The 18,147-nt window shown below is 38.3% G+C and overlaps 1 protein-coding gene across 3 annotated transcripts in view; it reads left to right on the top strand.

Moving 5' to 3' along the window:
* The window catches only part of LOC115211099, a 54,799-nt gene that overhangs the window by 19,148 nt on the left and 17,504 nt on the right, over nt 1-18,147 (top strand). For 2 of the 3 annotated variants that reach the window (XM_029779994.2, XM_029779992.2), the window contains exon 2: nt 15,710-15,862. In XM_029779994.2, the coding sequence (XP_029635854.1) occupies nt 15,710-15,862 (153 nt within the window). Of the gene's footprint in view, nt 1-5,806; nt 6,267-15,709; nt 15,863-18,147 lie in introns of those variants that run through there. The other variant, XM_029779993.2, reaches the window with a different exon arrangement.

Here is an 18,147-nt window from a genome sequence, read left to right as displayed (position 1 = left end):
ACTTCCCGAGTCTAATCACATGCAAAGAGTGAATATGTGCTCTACTTTGCTGTCACATCTCACGAATAAACCCTTTCTGGACTAAATAGTGACTGGTGATGAGAAATGGGTTCTCTATAAAAATGTGAAGCACCAAAGACAGTAGGTAGAGAAAGGAGAAACACCGGCACCCCAGAAACTTTTGAACCAAGTAGCTGAGAAGCTAGGCCAAATATCTAAGGTAATATTAATAAATGAAAACAAAGAGAAAAGATAGTGTATTTCATCAGATAGGTTCTTAAATGATTTTATAATACACTGCTGAAAATAACCAAGGAGTTCAGAGAAGGCCATTTTTGTGTGTTGTAAAAATTAAGTTAAACTTGTATATTTAAATGATTTTCTGGAGAAGTTACCTCATTTAATAAATTTTTTGTGGACTTAGCATTTAAACCAGCTATATCTGGCCCAAATATTCTACCGGTTTTGTGTCCAAACTGACCATATCTAGCTTCTCACACCTTCCCTACACTATCACTATAAAGAGAGACAATCACATTATCAAGATCTTGAAGCTTATGAGATAATGTATAATTGATTCCAAAGAATGAGAATAAACAAGCAGTATGTTTGACAGAGTAATCTGAATGCTGAAGGGTTGAACTACAATGATAATGGAATATTTTGTGTTTGTATTTGGTTTGCAAGATTCTTGATGGGAACACCTGTATTGAAACAGATTCTGTTATAATGAGTTGTGACACACCTGAAGTACAGAGGGTGAGTCATTGATGAGATTGTAAATGGTGATGAAAGTACTTTGACAAACTAGCTTATTAATTGACTGAATAAATAATTAATCAAACAATCAGTTAACTCGTTACATAGTTGACAGATGAAAGTAAAGAAATAGAACAGGTGTGTGTGTGTTTATTTTGATTTAATGACCCTCTTAAGACACAGCAAAATCATAATGGAATATTTAATTTAATTTTCAGTTATACTTGGACACATAAGTGAAATATTTTTCTTTTGTAATCATTTATTTAATCTATTAGTACCTTGAGAGAAATGCTGTACCTAAGAAGCATCAGTTGTGGTGTGCAAGAGAGACGATTGCGCTGGTATGGTCATGTGGCGAGAATGGATGAAGATAGGTGTGTGAGAAAGTGCCAATCCCTAGCAGTTGAGGGAACCCGTGGAAGAGGTAGATCCAGGAAAACCTGGGATGAGGTGGTGAAGCACGACCTTCGAACGTTAGGTCTCACCATGGAAATGACTAGAGACCGAGACCTATGGAAGTATGCTGTGCGTGAGAAGACCCAGCAAGACTAGTGAAGCCATAACCCGTGGCCCCTACCTGGGACGAAGTCAGTCCACCTGTGCATACCTTCCTTCTTGTGACACTTGTGAAGACCTGTTGAGGCAAGTGAAAATCAAATCAAATCAAACCAAATCAAAATAGATGAACATCAATGGAATTTGTATCTTTGTAGTACCAGTGCCGGTGGCACATAAGAAAACCATCCGAACGTGGCCGTAGCCAGTACCGCATCGACTGGGCACGTAACAAACACCATCCGATCGTGGCCGTCTGCCAGCCTCGTCTGGCACCTGTGTCGGTGGCACATAAAAAACACCATCCGAGCGTGGCCGTCTGCCAGCCTCGTCTGGCACCTGTGTCAGTGGCACATAAAAAACACCATCCGAGCGTGGCCATCTGCCAGCCTCGTCTGGCACCCGTGTCGGTGGCACATAAAATCACCCACTACACTCTCGGAGTGGTTGGCGTTAGGAAGGGCATCCAGCTGTAGAAACACTGCCAGATCTGACTGGCCTGGTGCAGCTTCGGGCTCACCAGACCCCAGTTGAACCGTCCAACCCATGCTAGCATGGAAAGCGGACGTTAAACGATGATGATGATGATGATGATTATATGATAAATGACCAATTAACAAATCAGGGGAGATGTGAGAGGCATTGAGAGTATTCATTTATCATATACAGCTGTAATTTTATGGCCAGGAAAACTGGATGGAAGACAACAGGGCCGCTTCCAAGCCATTCTGTTTGAGGAATTCAGAAGACTGATATGTGTTTTCAGCAGTCTAAGTTATACAAAGACCATCATTGCAAAGAAATTCACCAAAGTAGCAATAACAAAATAATTTGATAAAGGAAGTTGACCTGACTAGAAAATCTGCCTCAACAAATTTTGTCTGACCCATGCAAGCTTGAAAACTGGGCATTAAATGATGATGAGGTGTACTTGTAATGTCTGTCAAGCATTTGAGTTCATAAAAACATTTTCAGTGGCAGAGAAAAGATGTTGAAAGGAATGTTTATAGAGCAAAGGATGAAGATGTTGAAAGGAATGTTTACAGTGGTGAGCTGGCAGAAACGTTAACACGCCAGGCAAAATGCTTGGCGGTATTTCGTCTGCCATTACGTTCTGAGTTCAAATTCCGCTGAGGTCGACTTTGCCTTTCATCCTTTTGGAATTGATAAATTAGGTACCAGTTATGCACTGGGTTTGATGTAATCGACTTAATACCTATGTCTGTCCTTGTTTGCCCACTCTATGTTTAGCCCTTTGTGGGTAATAAAGAAATAGGTATTTCGTCTGCCATTACGTTCTGAGTTCAAATTCCACCGAGGTCGACTTTGCCTTTCATCCTTTCAGGGTCGACAAATTAAGTACCTGGGGTCGATGTAATTGACTTAATCCATTTGTCTGTCCTTGTTTGTCCCCTCTATGTTTAGCCCCTTGTAGGCATTAAAGAAATAATGAATGTTTATAGAGCGCTGGTACCTGATCTGCCTTTCTTCTTAGGCTGCCCATGCATTGGTAGAAAAGTTGACAGTTCTTGTTCAGAAATCATCCCTGGCAGGTACACATATGGGCTGCAAGTCCTGCTTTTGATCTGTAGCAGTGATGACATCTGCTGTGGATGAAGCTACTTGACTGATCTGACCAGAACTAGCTTGATCTGGAATGTAACAGCTCATGCTGGCCATCCCCATCATTGGGGGGGGGGTAGATTTAATCAGTTGCCCAGTGTAACACCAGACCAGTTCTCTGCTTTGAGGATACATTTCTGACATTCCTCCTTTCAATCCCAGAGGCCTTGTAAAGAGTCATAGGCACTATCTCTTTCCTATTTACTTTTTTTCTTTTGATCTTTTAGGAGAAACAATAATGTCCAAGATCCTTTACAAGGTCTTTAAAACTAGTGAGAGAGAGAGAGAGAGGAAGATATCCTTAAAGACACATAACCAAAATGCTTACAACTAACTGTGCTTAAAACATTCAAGATATCTGGTAGTGACATGGCTTTTTAGGCTGGATGTCCCTCCTAATGCCCACAGCTTTACCGTGTATATTGAGTACTTTTTTATGTGGCACCACATAATGTATATCACTGGCAACTCCTCTTCAAACAACATGTAATAGTAGTAGTAGTAGTAGTGGTGGTGGTGTAGTGCACTACTAACTAGCTATATCCAGTTCTAATTTATTGGTTTCAAATTTTGGCACAAGGCCAGCAATTCATTTTTTAGAGAGGGTGAAGCCAATTACTTCGGCCCCAGTGTACAACTGGTACTTTTTTTAATCAACCCTGAAAGAACAAAAGGCAAAGTCGACTTTGGTGGAATTTGAACTTAGAATGCAAAGACAGACAAAGTGCTGCTAAACATTAGCCCTGTGTGCAAATGATTCTACTAGCTTGCCACCTTATCCACAATTTTAATTTAATTTGATTAGGTACAATACTAATTTTAAAAATAGGTGTATGGTCAATTGAATATGTTTTTACACATAAGTATATCATAGGTGCAGGAGTGGCTGTGTGGCAAGTAGCTTGCTTACCAACCACATGGTTCCGGATTCAGTCCCACTGATTCAGTCTACTATAGCCTCAGGCCGACCAAAGCCTTGAGTGAATTTGATAGATGGAAACTGTAAGAAGCCCGTCGTATATATGTATGTGTGTCTGTGTCTGTCCCCCTAACATCGCTTGACAACCAATACTGGTGTGTTTATATCACCGTAACCTAGCAGTTCGGCGAAAGAGACAGATAGAATAAGTACTAGGCTTACAAAGAATAAGTTCTGGGGTAGATTTGCTCAACTAAAGGCAGTGTTCCAGCATGGCCACAGTCAAATGACTGAAACAAGTAAAAGAGTAAAAAAAGTAAAAAGAGTATAGAAGCAGTGGTGGACAGGGTCTAAAAATACAGATTGCCAGGAGACTAAGGGGGCCCATTCACAACTACAATGCTATCTTTTTTTTTTTGTGTTAGAAGTATTCTTTTCAGCTGTCTACAAACACAGTCAGGCTGAAATAATGCATTTTTCCAGGAGTGAATAAAAAATTCTCAAACTTGAGAAGATGGGCCCCTTACATGCTAACACGAGCCCCCATATATGGGTTCTAATGGCGAAGGGTCCATTTGCCATCAGGCAAGCTGGCAACCTGGCCAGTCGGCCACTCTTTACACTTTTACTTGCCTCAGTCATTTGACTGTGGCCATGCTGGAGCACTGCCTTTAGTCGAGCTAATTGACCCCAGGACTTATTCTTTGGAAGCCTAGTACTTATTCTATCAGTCTCTTTTGCCGAACAGCTAAGTTACGGGGGGCGTAAACACACCAGCATCGGTTGTCAAGCGATGTTGGGGGGACAAACAGATACACATACATACCTATATATATATATATATATAAACAGGCTTCTTTCAGTTTCCATCTACCAAAACCACTCACAAGGCTTTGCTCGGCCCGAGGCTATAGTAGAAGACACTTGCCCAAGGTGCTGCCATGCAGTGCGACTGAACCCAGAACCATGTGGTTCATAAGCAAGGTACTTACCACACAGCAACTCCTGCACCTGTATAGAAATATATTATCGAAGTCATCTCTCTCCCAGCAATCGTATCCTATTTTTAAAGAAAGACTGAATAATGTAATCCTAGATTCACTAGGTCTGAATAAAAAAAACAAAAACAACCCAAAAAGACTGGATAATGATGGCTGATATTCATTTGATTATAGGTCTGTATGATTAAGGCTGGCTTTAGATATTAGAGTGACATCAACAGTGGGAAGAAGGTTAAGCTGTGTTTGGAATTGAACTTAGAATGGCAAGTTCCAAATTTGCTACTATAGTTATCCTCCCCAACATCTCCACTGCTCTTCTTTAGCACGCTAACAGCGAGCTTAAGCATAAGCTACAGAACGGAAGTTGATAATGTCCTCTGACTTGGAATTGAAACTGGCTTGGCTTGCTCTCAATCCCACCATTTGAATTGTGGAAAAAGAAAATAAAACGTCATATTTGCTATTTTTTAAAAGTTTAATAGTAAACTTTAAAATTCCGTCTTTCCAGCTATGACCAACCTATATATTTAGTGTTGTATACTTACAATTTCGTTTCAACATTTAGACCCTTTTCCCTTTTATTAAATACCCCCTTAACGACCATTAAGTCTTTTTGTATATGTCTATCTAACTTAAAAGAAACCTTTACCTTTTCATTGTTTAGTCTGCTGCTACGACGATTTGTATTTTAAATAAACTGCTTTGCTATTCTAGAACACATATCCTAATATTATTTTATATGTATATTTCCTGAATAATACTGGTATGTATATCTATTTAGATTTTCCTATTCTTCTGCAAGTTTCCCGGGTGATATGTGGCCAACTGCTATAAATTTACTGCTGTCACTTGTTGAACTACTTGGCTGATTTAGTTACTCACCTGTCCTTACCTGTAGATAACAAGCCTAAACAATATAGTGACTTCAAATGTAGGTAGGTAGCCAGCCTGACTGCCTGATCGTTGTCAGTTTCCTGTGTCTCGTCAGAGCAAGCAGCCAATCGTATATAAGGCGGCCATCAAAGCAATTATATTATATCGACAATAACTTGAGGTTAATTTTCACCTCAGATATATTAAATATATGTAGTATAGATCAACGTAGGAACATTTACCTGTCGATAAGAGAGACCTTCGATATTGTTTGAACATGTCGAGTTCTCGAATGTTTATATATGGCTTTTCCATGACCGGTTTAGCCTTTTTTTTAATGGTTATAGCTTTCTCCAGTCCAAACTGGCTGGAATCTTTCGAACAGGCCAACAATAAATTCGTGAAACTCGGCCTTTGGGAAACTTGTTTCAATGATTATACATTTTATCAAGACTACCAAGGTAAACGCTACAAAGGTTGCTGGTATATTTTCTCCTACGAATATAGACCCATCTGGGAGTGGCTGTCACCTCGTAAGTCCATAACTTTTTTTTCTTCCTCTCTTCTTAAATTCTTTCTGCAGTTGCTCACGTATTAACGAAAATTAGGTCGACAAAGATATTATGGTCTAGTTGTGTCGAACGTTTTATTCTATGTTGCACTGTTTCAAAATTTCGTTTTCATGTGATATTCTTTTCTATATAGATATAAAAAGGAAATCGTAAAGTATAATTAACTAACCATCAAGTTAGTAAATTTCCTAGGAATTGGTGTCACGTTAGTTACCTGTTTACACCTTTAATTAATCATCACCAAAATATGGCGATATATGAAACTTTGAAATTAGTTTAGTTATAAACAACGGTCATTGAGTTATTTTCCGATAGTAAAGCAAAGAACTTTCTCAAGATTAATAGATTTTAAATAAGTTCGTTTGTTAATTTGATATTTTTAAATATATTTTCCTTTTGTAACTTATAAAATATTGCCACCACGCATTGATCCACTTTAGTTATGTATTATAGCGACATTAGATTAAATGCGTGTTTATGAATTGTTTTATTTCACCTGTAATTAAAATCGTAACACAAGAAATGGCGATTATATTTATAATGATACAGGTAAGACAATAGACTATCAAATAATTCGTTATTTATTATCGACAATTCGTTATTAAAAATATCCATCAACAGGTGATTTATTACACCTGTAACTTAACGACAAGGGCTGTGACGGTTATAATTTTCTAAAACACTTGGAAAATGGGGGAAAAAAAGTAAATAAAACTGTGCGACGAACTTCGCCATGTCGACTTATATTTACAGATCTTGCACTGATACGTGGGTATTAGGATTTATATTTTACTAACCGAAATTAACTTTGGTTAATACTTGTTCAAGAGTTTTTAGTTCACAGAGGCTTTGTCGTGTGTGTGCGCGCGCGTCAGCGTGTATAGCCATGGATATATATATATATATATAATATATATATATATATATATATACACACATACACACGGAGAAGGTGCGTAAGATATTTGAGGACAGATTTACGTTTATAAAAAAGAGCCATATATAATAACAGATAACTTTATAAAAAAATGCTATGAAACTAAAATAAACCTTTTCTATAATGTTATTCAATAAAGCCATCTTCAGCATCAAAAACTGCTTTTATACGAGATCTACATGCTCGAATCAAGTGGTCCTGGTTCATTCTGGACATTATTCTGACTATGGCAGCTTCCAAAGAATCTTTGTTGTTATGGGTGTGTTCATTGACCTCTCTCGCAACAACACTCCACATATAATAGTCCAATGGATCTAGATCTGGGGAATTAGGAGGCCAAATGTATGGGTTGTGTGATCATGAAAATTTTCAACCATCCATTTCTATGTTACTAGAGCCATGTGTAATAGGGCACAGTCAAACTGAAACAGATATGACCTTCCACTGCATACACTGTCTATCTAGGGCTTAAATATTATTTCCAGGACCTCAATGTAGGCAGAAGTAAAGAAGGGGGTATCACATGTCCTTCATTGCTGACAACCCCTAAAACCATGACATTTGCAAGACATTTTGTATGCATAACACTTGGAACTTCAGAAGGGCCTGCACATAACCATCTGTCATTTCTTCTGTTAACGTTTTGATCTTGGTCGGAGTTTTTCTCGTTTGGGAAAAACCAAATCAAATCTTCTTCTACTGGATATTTCAGTTTGTTTAAGAGCCTTTTAGATCTGATGTAGTGATTTTCTTTTGCTTTTTCTGACAAATTGACCTTTCCTCATCATATAAGACATCATCTGATGTCTTTGTGGACAGCATTTCTGACTGTTCCTTCTTACACATGGAGGTCTTTTGCAATTGACCTCATGAACTATCTGGGATTTTAATCAATAGTCTGTTGAGCTTGCTGGATAAATTGAGGTGTCCTGATGATTTTAGAGTGTTTAGAATGCTTTTTATGTTTCAATACTGGTGATACGTTTCAATCTTCAGTCTCTAGCTCCTTACAAAACTTTGTAGATGAAAGATTTGGCAACTTTTAAAAATCAAGATATTTCTAAATCGCTATGCAATAACAGCATGCCTCTTCATTTCTTGAGTAAGCTGAGTGTTTGCCATTATTATTTTCTGAGGCAAAGATTATACAGAGATAGCAAAAAATGCATCAATGACCTCAAAAATGTGTCCTCAAATACCTTACACAGCCTGTATGCATCATACAGCCTGTATATAAATATATATTTGTGTGTGTATATATATATATATATATATATGTATATATGTATATATATACTGTATAAAAGATTGTGGGTAAGGCCAGAACAATGTGAAGTAAATGCAAGGCAAATCACATGAAGAGAAATATATGAATTAATGTAGACTTACCTTGCATTCAATAATTTGGGGTTATGACCCCATTTTCAAGAAATCAATGAATGTTGCCGATGTGCTTGTGTGTGAGCATATGAAATAATTATTAGGGCACGAAGCTGAAAGAACCCTCAGAGCATCAAGCATAATATTTCGTTGGGTCTTTACATTCTGAGTTCAAATCCTGACATGGTAACATTGTCATTTGTCATTCCAGGTCAATAAAATAAAGTACCAATCAAGTATTGGGTTGATAGTATCAACTAATTCTCTCCCCTCAAAATTTATGGCCTTGTGCCTATAGTAGAAAGAGTTATTATTATTATTAAGGCAGCGAGCTAGCAGAATCTTTAGCATGCCGGGCAAAACGCTTAGCAGCATTTCGTCCATCTTTACGTTCTGAGTTCAAATACCACTGGGATTGACTTTGCCTTTCATCTTTTCGGGTTTCGATAAAATAAATACCAGTTGAGTACTTGGTCTTTGTAATCAACTGATGCCCTCCCCACGAATTTTCAGTCCATGTGCCTATAGCTGAAAGGATTATTATTATTATTATTATTATTATTATTATTAATAATTATAACAAGCACAAAAGTTACACAGTTGATTAAAAATCTTAAAATCAACTAGATGTTGTACAACCATAAATAGGAAAGAACAAGGGAACCCTCCACATGAACAAAAGGATAAGGAACCTGAACTGCAGCCTCCTTGGTGGTTTGGAATGGCAGTTAAATATATTTCAAATATTTCAGCATGGTTCCTCATGTTTAAGTGCTAAGTGGACGATGAACATTTAGTCATAATATTTCCTGTTAAAAAAATCTGCTGTATAGGTACATACTGATGATTCTTTTTATAGTACAATGTGTATTATGTACTTTAAGAGTATATAAAAAATGTACAGTTCTATATTTAAGTGATGAGGAATTATTATTTACATTTGATGGATATTTGGTCCTCATCTTGTTTGTTGTTAACACAACATTTTGGCTGATATACCTACAGCCTTCTTCAGGTGTCTTGGGGAAATTTCGAACCTGGATTGTCATTCCTAAGGTATTTTTCGATGTTGTTGTTGTTATTATTATTATTATTATTGTTATTTTTCAGGTCACTGCTTGGAATCAAACTCAGAATCTTGTGGTTAGTGCTCTTAACCACTATGCCACTTAACCACTTAAGTGGTGTAATGGTTAACCTCTACACACTATGCCCACAGGCATATGGCGTAGTGGTTAAGAGCATGGGCTACTAACCCCAAGACTCCGAGTCCGATTCCAAGCAGTAACCTGAACAATAACAACAATAATAATAATAATAACATTAAAAAATATCTTAGGAATGAGAACCCAGGTTCAAAATTTCCCCAAGACACCTGAAGAAGGCTGGAAAGTATATCAGCTGAAACGTTGTGTTAATAACAAACAAGATGAGGACAAATATCCGTCAAATGTAAATAATGTAAATTAAAAAAATGTATTTTGGAAGGTTATTGTTGATTTATGATTAACAAATTTTTGCCAACCATTTTACATTGTGCTTGTCATAAATTAATTAAAAATAAATTATGCCTTGCACCATAATTTTCTAGCAGAGTGTAGATCCACATAAGATTTACGAAACAAATATTAAACGGATTCCTTTTGACTTGACACTACGCAGACACAATAAAAATTGCCAATTTGACAATTTTTTTCAACTTCAGAAGGCTTGTGTAATCACAAAACTCGTTTTAGAGCCCTGTCACTTTGTATATCTCATTTTTCATCTACCAGCACCGCATGAGACAATGGTGCCTTCAGAAAAAATTTTGACCCTGAAAACAGGACACCCTAATATATGTATACACACGAAAACATGTGTGTGTGTGTATATATATATATATATATATATATATATATATGCACATACATACATCTGGCATCTATCCTATCATAAGGACTCAAGGCATATCCAATTTGAATTTCCATAAAGCAATCTGGAAATCAATCTACAAAGAGGTTCACAAAACTGGTTTAACAGTCTGTCCATCGAAGACATCGACTTAAAACTCAAATCATTTGATGTTGGCAGTGCAAACTGGATGCACTAAATATGTCCCTGAATAAAAGCCAACATTCCTACTAATAAGTCTCCTGAGATAGGAAAATCTTTGAGATGCAGAACAAAGATCTCAAACTGGTTGAGAAGGCAACTGAAGTATGGTGGAAAATCTAATTTAAGATGGACAGTCCTGGATATTGAAAACAAAATCAATTTCTTCCAGGCAAATGAAAGAGGAGAGAGAGAGAGTGAGTAGAGCTGTAGAAAGCATAAAAGCAATCCTAAAGTTTTCTATAAAAGGGAACAATACTGTACAAAATAGGACCATTGTTCCAAAGGAATGACTCACTGACCATGGACTTCCAAAGGATAAGTGAAGTGCTCATTGAACAATTAAAAGTCTCTTCACCTCCTCCATGGAGCACATATGAATAAAAACTGGCTGAATTCTTTAATATTATAGCTCTGCAGATAAGTGGCAACCATCAATTTCATCGACATTGAGAAGGGAGATGTAACAGTGGCCATTGATAAAATGAGCTTTAGCTCAGCAACTGACCCTGACGGCTTTCCAGCTATTCTCTTGAAGTTATGGAAGTAAGCTTTAGCAAAACTACTTCAGGTACTTTTACAGAGTTTCCTTGCAAGTGGCAAACTTACTAAAAGCTAAAATAAGGTATATTATATGACCTGTTCATAAAGGTGGGAACTGACTCTAAGAACTACAGGCCCATTTCTCTGACTTCACACATCAGTCATGTAATGAATCGTCAGAAAGAAACCGATAATGTTCCTAGAAGAAAGCAACATTGAATGATACTCTCTTGGCTTCTGTCCGGAAGAAGCTGCCTCAAACAGCTTTTATGACTGAGTTTTGAAGTAGCTGTTTGGCTGTTTAAATGTTGACGTGATATATCTTGACTTTGCAAAGGCCTTTGAAAAGGTGGACCATGGCATATGTCACAAGCTGCAAGACTTTGGAATAGTAGTAAACTAGACAAGTGGTTGTACGATTTCTTAAAAGACAGTAGTCAGACAGTTGCAAACAATAGTACCGTCTCTGAGGAAACATAAATTCTGAGTGTTGTCCCCCAGTTAACTTTGGAGCCAGGACTGTTTATAATAGTTCTCTTAAACATGGCCATGGTCACCCAGACATCCACTGTCACTAGATATGCTGATGATACAAAATTATCACAGGCAATAAAGAACCTTGATGATGCTTTCAGCTTACAGTGAGATCCAAATGCAATATAAAGTAGACTGAAGAAAACAACATGCAGTTTAATGCTAAAAAATTTAAAGTACTTCAGTATCAGCTCACAGATACATCACAGCCTGCATATACAGAACCTGAAGGCACTGCAATCTCAGAGTCACAGACAGTGGGAAACTTGGTGATCAGTATGTGTAATGATGCATTATTTCATATGCACATTATTGAGATTGGCACCAATGAGCAGACAATTGGCAGGATGGATACAAAGGTCCTTCAGGACAATCATCATCATCATCGTTTAATGTCCGCTTTCCATGCTAGCATGAGTTGGATGATTTGTCTGAGGACTGCTGAACCAGGCTCCAATTTTGATCTGGCAGAGTTTCTACAGCTAGATGCTCTTCCTAATACCAACCACTTCAAGAGTGTAGTGGGTGCTTTTACGTGCCACCGGTATGAGGGCCAGTCAGGTGGTACTGGCAATGGCCATGCTCAAATGGTGTTTTTTACATGCCAACTGCACAGGAGTCAGTCCAGTGGCACTGGCAACGACCTCGCTCGAATGTCTTTTCACATGCCACCGGCACAAGTGCCTGTAAGGCAATGCTCGTAACGATCCCACTCGGATGGTACTCTTAGTGCTCCACTAGCACAGATGCTAGTCATTGAATTTGATTTCAATTTCACTTGCCTCAAATTCAATGACTGACATCCATGCTAGTGGAGGGCTAAGAGCAAAAGACAAGAAATAATGCTAACCTCATGAAAGATCTTTATTCTCAGCTGCCTAGACTACTGCTCTCAGCTGTGCTCTCTAATGTGCCAAACTAACTGTAGAGCTTCATGTAATACAATGCCACTACGTTAAAGAGATTGTAACAATGCAGCAGATGAAAAACAGGGAGGGGCTGAAAAAAACTACAATCTTACTTCCTGTAGTGAAGATCTGAGAAATATATAGTAATCTCCATATGGAAAATTCTTGGAGGGCTAGTACCTAATTTCTGCATCAAGTGTTATACAAATACCTAAACTGGATGTCATTGAATTTTACCAAAGGTTACATCCACCCCATCTAAAAGTCAGGACCAGGTACTTCAATAGCTTTGGGTTGAAAGGTCCACAACTCTTTAATGCTCTGTGAAAAACTATTAAGGAAAGTACACGATGTTGATGTGAATGTCTTTAAATAAAGGAACTGGTCATTTTTCTCTCCATTATACCAGAGATCATCATCATTATCATCATTTTAATGTCCATGTTTCCATGCTCACATGGATCAAACAAAATTTGTTGAGGCTGATTTTCTATGGTTGGATGCCTTTCTTATCGTTAGCCCTAACCAGTTTCTTCTGAGGTAATATTTCCCCATGACCAGACATGTTTCCATGGAAACTTAGAAATGGACACTGCTTGAATGATGGTGGCATTCATTTACAACCACTACATGATACCAAGGCAAGCAGACAATAATATACACACACAAACACATGTATGATAGTCTTCTTACAGTTTTTAGCAAACAAATCCATTAATAAGATTTTGGTCAGTGTAGGGTTATAGCCAAAGACACTTACCCAAGGTGCCATACAGTGGGACTGAACCCAGAACCATATGGCTTGGAAGCAATCTTCCTACTTTATGGCCATACTTATATCTATACATGCAGGCAAATATTGACATAAGCACATGTGTAGTTGCTGTGTATGAGATGGAACTTAAAAGGTAAGAGATATACACCAGTAGAAGCAATGTATATTGTGAGATACAACAGCTCTGTAGTATACATTGCCAGGAAATTATGGATATGGAGAAAAGAGCTTCAGATTGAGGGTATAAAACAGCAGAAGTTTGCTAGGGGTCAGGGATATCATGAGAGGCTCTTGGAAATTGGGATGAAGTATGTGACATGGGTGGGTCTATCAGCAGACAAGTATGTGTATTTTGATGGTTCCATTACTGAAAATGGATTTCAGAGAAAGTAACAGAAGCTTTATCATAATCATCATCATTTAACGTCCGTTTTCCATGCTAGCATGGGTTGGACAGTTTGACCAGGGTCTGGGAAGCCAGGAGGCTGCACCAGGCTCCAGTCTGATCTGGCAGTGTTTCTACAGCTGGATGCCCTTCCTAACACCAACCACTTCGTGAGTGTATTGGGTGATTTTTACATGTTACCGGCACAGGGAGGCTGGCAATGGCCACAATCGGTTGGTGCTTTTTATGTGCCACCTACACGCAGCCATATCCAACCAAAATTTTCTACAAGCTTTATGTTGAAACTGGCCAAATCTAGCCCCTAGCATCTACTCTACATCATTCTAAAAATAAATTACCACATCATCAAACTCTTGAAGCTACAAGATAATGCATGGTTAATTCAAAGCAATGTGAATAGATAAATATATTTGACAAAATAACCTGAATGCTAAAGGGTTACGCTAATAGATGCAGTTACTTGATAAATGAGACAGAAAAAATAGTTGTATCTCAAAACATAACACCAGAAGAAATGTCTCTCAGCATTTTGTCCTCTGTGCTAATGATTCTGCCAGCTTCTGCCTCTCTCTCTCTCTCTCTCTCTTTCTATATATATATATATATATATATATATATATATATATGTGTGTGTGTGTGTAACCCCCAACATCGCTTGACATCGATGTTGGTGTGTTTATGTCCCTTTAACTTAGTGGTTCGGCAAAAGAGACCGATAGAATAAGTACTAGGCTTCCAAAGAATAAGTCCTAGAGTCGGTTTGCTCAACTAAAGGCAGTGCTCCAACATGGCCACAATCGAAATGACTGAAACGAATAAAAGAATAAATGAATTAGCAGTATATTTAATGTGGTGAGTTGGCAGAATTGTTAGCATGCTGGGACAAAGTGCTTAGCTGTATTTCATCCATCTTTATGTTCTGAATTTAAACTTCACTGAAGTTGACTTTGCCCTTCATCCTTTCGGGGTTGATAAAATACCTACTAGAAGACCACTGGGGTTGATGTAAATGATTTACCTTCCCTTCCCCTGAACTTGCTGGCCTTGTGCCAACATTTGAAACCATTATTATTAGTTTATTTGTTGGAGTTCTTTGACCTCTTCAATGACAATCTAGGGAGAGCAATCCACTGGGAGCTATGTAGAAAGCTAGGATTTGAACATACTGATAAACGGTGAGCTGGCAGAAACGTTAGCACGCCGGGTGAAACGCTTAGCAGTATTTCGTCTGCCATTACGTTCTGAGTTCAAATTCTGCCGAGGTCGACTTTGCCTTTCATCCTTTTGGGGGTTGATTAAATAAGTACCAGTTACGCACTGGGGTCGATATAATCGACTTAATCCCTTTGTCTGTCCTTGTTTGTCCTTCCTGTGTTTAGCCCCTTGTGGGCAATAAAGAAATAGGTATGAATATGAACCTAGGAAAGTACTAGAAAGTAAGAAATACAAGATGTTGTGGACTTTAACATTCAGACTGACAGAGTAATAGAAGCTAGAAGGCCTGATTTGGTAGTAGTAGATAAAAAGAATAGAAGTCCCAAATGATGAAAAAATTGTGTCTCCTCTGGTCTTGTCCCATCTCTTAATTTTGAAAAGAATTTTCAAGCACCCACTACACTCATGCAGTGGTTGGCGTTAGGAAGGGCATCCTGCTGTAGAAATACTGCCAGATCAAGACTGGAGCCTGGTGCAGCCATCTGGTTGCCAGCCCTCAGTCAAAACCGTCCAACCCATGCCAGCATGGAAAACGGACGTTAAACGATGGTGATGATAATATAATGATTCATATGATTTGTAACCATTTCTTTTCTCTATTTTTTTCTACAGCATGGTTCATCTCGGTGCAGGTTATGATCAGTTTGACATTCCTCTTACAAGGGCTGGTTGCCGTTTTCCTTCTCTGCGTGCTCATCCATTGCTGTCCAATCCATGTCAAACCTTTAATTCTCACGTTATCAAGTATTGTCATGTTTCTCTGTGGTAAGTAATTACATTTCATATTGTTTTTAAAAGATCTTTTTGTCTGTTCAGTGTGGGGGACAGGCATGCCTGTTTTGTGTAGAGGATCACTTCACATCCATGTGTTTCAGGTTCATTTCCACAGGGGTACTGTGGCTGTGTTTTTTTATTATAGGCCTGGACTGACCAATACCTATTTCTTTACTACCCACAAGGGGCTAAACACAGAGAGGACAAACAAGGACAGACAAACGGATTAAGTCGATTATATCAACCCCAGTGCTTAACTGGTACTTATTTAATCGACCCCGAAAGGATGAAAGGCAAAGTCGACTTCGGCGGAATTTGAACTCAGAACATAGTGGCAGACGAAATACCGCTAAGCATTTCGCCGCCTTTTATTGGACTGACCAATACCTTTTGAATGAAATTGGTGCACTGTATGGAAGATCATTAACTATCTTTTATCTTTTACCTGTTTCTGGTCATTAGATTGTGACCATGCTGGGGCACCACCTTGAAGAATTTTAGCCATAAGCTTGGTACTTCTATTACCTGTCTCTTTTGCTGAACCACCAAGTTATGGGGATGTAAACATACCAACACCTGGCGTCAAGTGGTGGTGGGGAACAGACACAAACACACACACACAAAATAGGCTTCTTTCAGTTCCTGTCTACCAAATCCACTCACAAGTCTTTGGCTGACTCGAGGCTTATAGTTGAATACACTTATCTAAGGTGCCCTCTGGGGACCGAACCCAGAACCATGTGGTTGGGAAGCTTATTTTTTACCACACAGCCATGCCTTTATGGCAAGGTTGTCTTCCCCTATCATCCTTTCAAGGTTGCTGAAATAAGTACCAGTTGTGTACCAGGGTCAGTGATATGAACTAAACTCCTCCATATAAAATTTAAGGCCTTGCACCTATACTCTTTTACTTGTTTCAGTTATTTGACTGCGGCTCTGCTGGAGCACCGCCTTTAGTTGAGCAAATTGACCCTAAGACTTATTCTTTGTAAGCCTAGTACTTATTCTATCGGTCTCTTTTGCCGAACCGGTAAGTTGCGGGGACGTAAACACACCAGCATCAGTTGTCAAGCGAAGTTGGGGGGACAAACACACACACACACACACACACATACATATATATACATATATACGATGGGCTACCAAATCCACTCACAAGGCTTTGGTCGGCCCGAGGCTATAGTAGAAGACACTTGCCCAAGGTGTCACGCAATGAGACTGAACCCGGAACCATGTAGTTGGTAAGCAAGCTACTTACCACACAGCCACTCCTGCACCTATAAGTAGAAAGGATTATCATAGGCATTCAGGCTGTGATTATCCTCTCAGTTTGTAAGAACTAAATTATCCTGGAGACACTTCTTTCTTTCCTCAGCCACTTTTCTATTAGATGGCAAGATATGGTACGAAGGAGAATTAGCTGCTGTTTCTAGCAGGGTTGAGTGACTCCCTCTCTTTGGTTTATATGTATTACAGTATCGTTTATATAAAGAGAATGATTATATGTAAGTCTTATACTTACTGTCTATTCTTGCTTTTATGGGTGGGAAATCTGTGCTGATCGCTTTGCTATTTTATTGTTGATCTTTGACATAGATTTTATTATCAGTTTAAGTTATTTCACACATGCACTCACACACACACACAAATATTTTCAAGAGAATTTGAAGTTTGCACAAGTGTGGTTGTGTGGTAAGAGGCTTGCTTCCCAACCATATGGTTCCGGGTTCAGTCCCACTTCATGACACCTAGGGTAAATGTTCTCTACTTTCGCCTTAGGCCTTAAGATTGCATTTGGTAGAGAGAAACTGAAAGAAGCCTGTATATATATATATCTAAGTAGAGTGAGTTGAGCGCAGATGCTATTCAAATTCTTTTACTTTCGACATATGTTTCAAAGATAACATTAGTTTTATGCAATCTTCTCATCAGGAAAGACATTATAACAATTATAACAATTTTGATGACTGCATAAATGATAAACAGAAGGCTATTAAGTATTTTAGAAAACCATTAGTAGATTCGACGTCAAAGGCGGACACTAGGAAGAGAAGGGGTGAAGAAATAATAAGTAGAGAACAAATTAAGAGGGATATATTGGTTGAAAAATGTTCAAAGGCTTGGAAGTAGATTTCTCTATTGAAGTAAAGTGCAAGTTAAACTAACTGTTCAAACTATAAAGACTGGTAAAATCAATTACATGAGCTAAAGGTATGTTTCTGCCAGTGCTTACATTTGTAAGATCACTCTATAAGTGTGTTAACAAGGTGATTCTT

Source organism: Octopus sinensis, linkage group LG4 (assembly GCF_006345805.1).
Source record: "Octopus sinensis linkage group LG4, ASM634580v1, whole genome shotgun sequence".
In the NCBI taxonomy this organism is placed as follows: domain Eukaryota; kingdom Metazoa; phylum Mollusca; class Cephalopoda; order Octopoda; family Octopodidae; genus Octopus; species Octopus sinensis.
The sequence above is the reverse complement of the archived record's forward strand: the minus strand, read 5'-3'. Positions and strand labels throughout refer to the sequence as shown.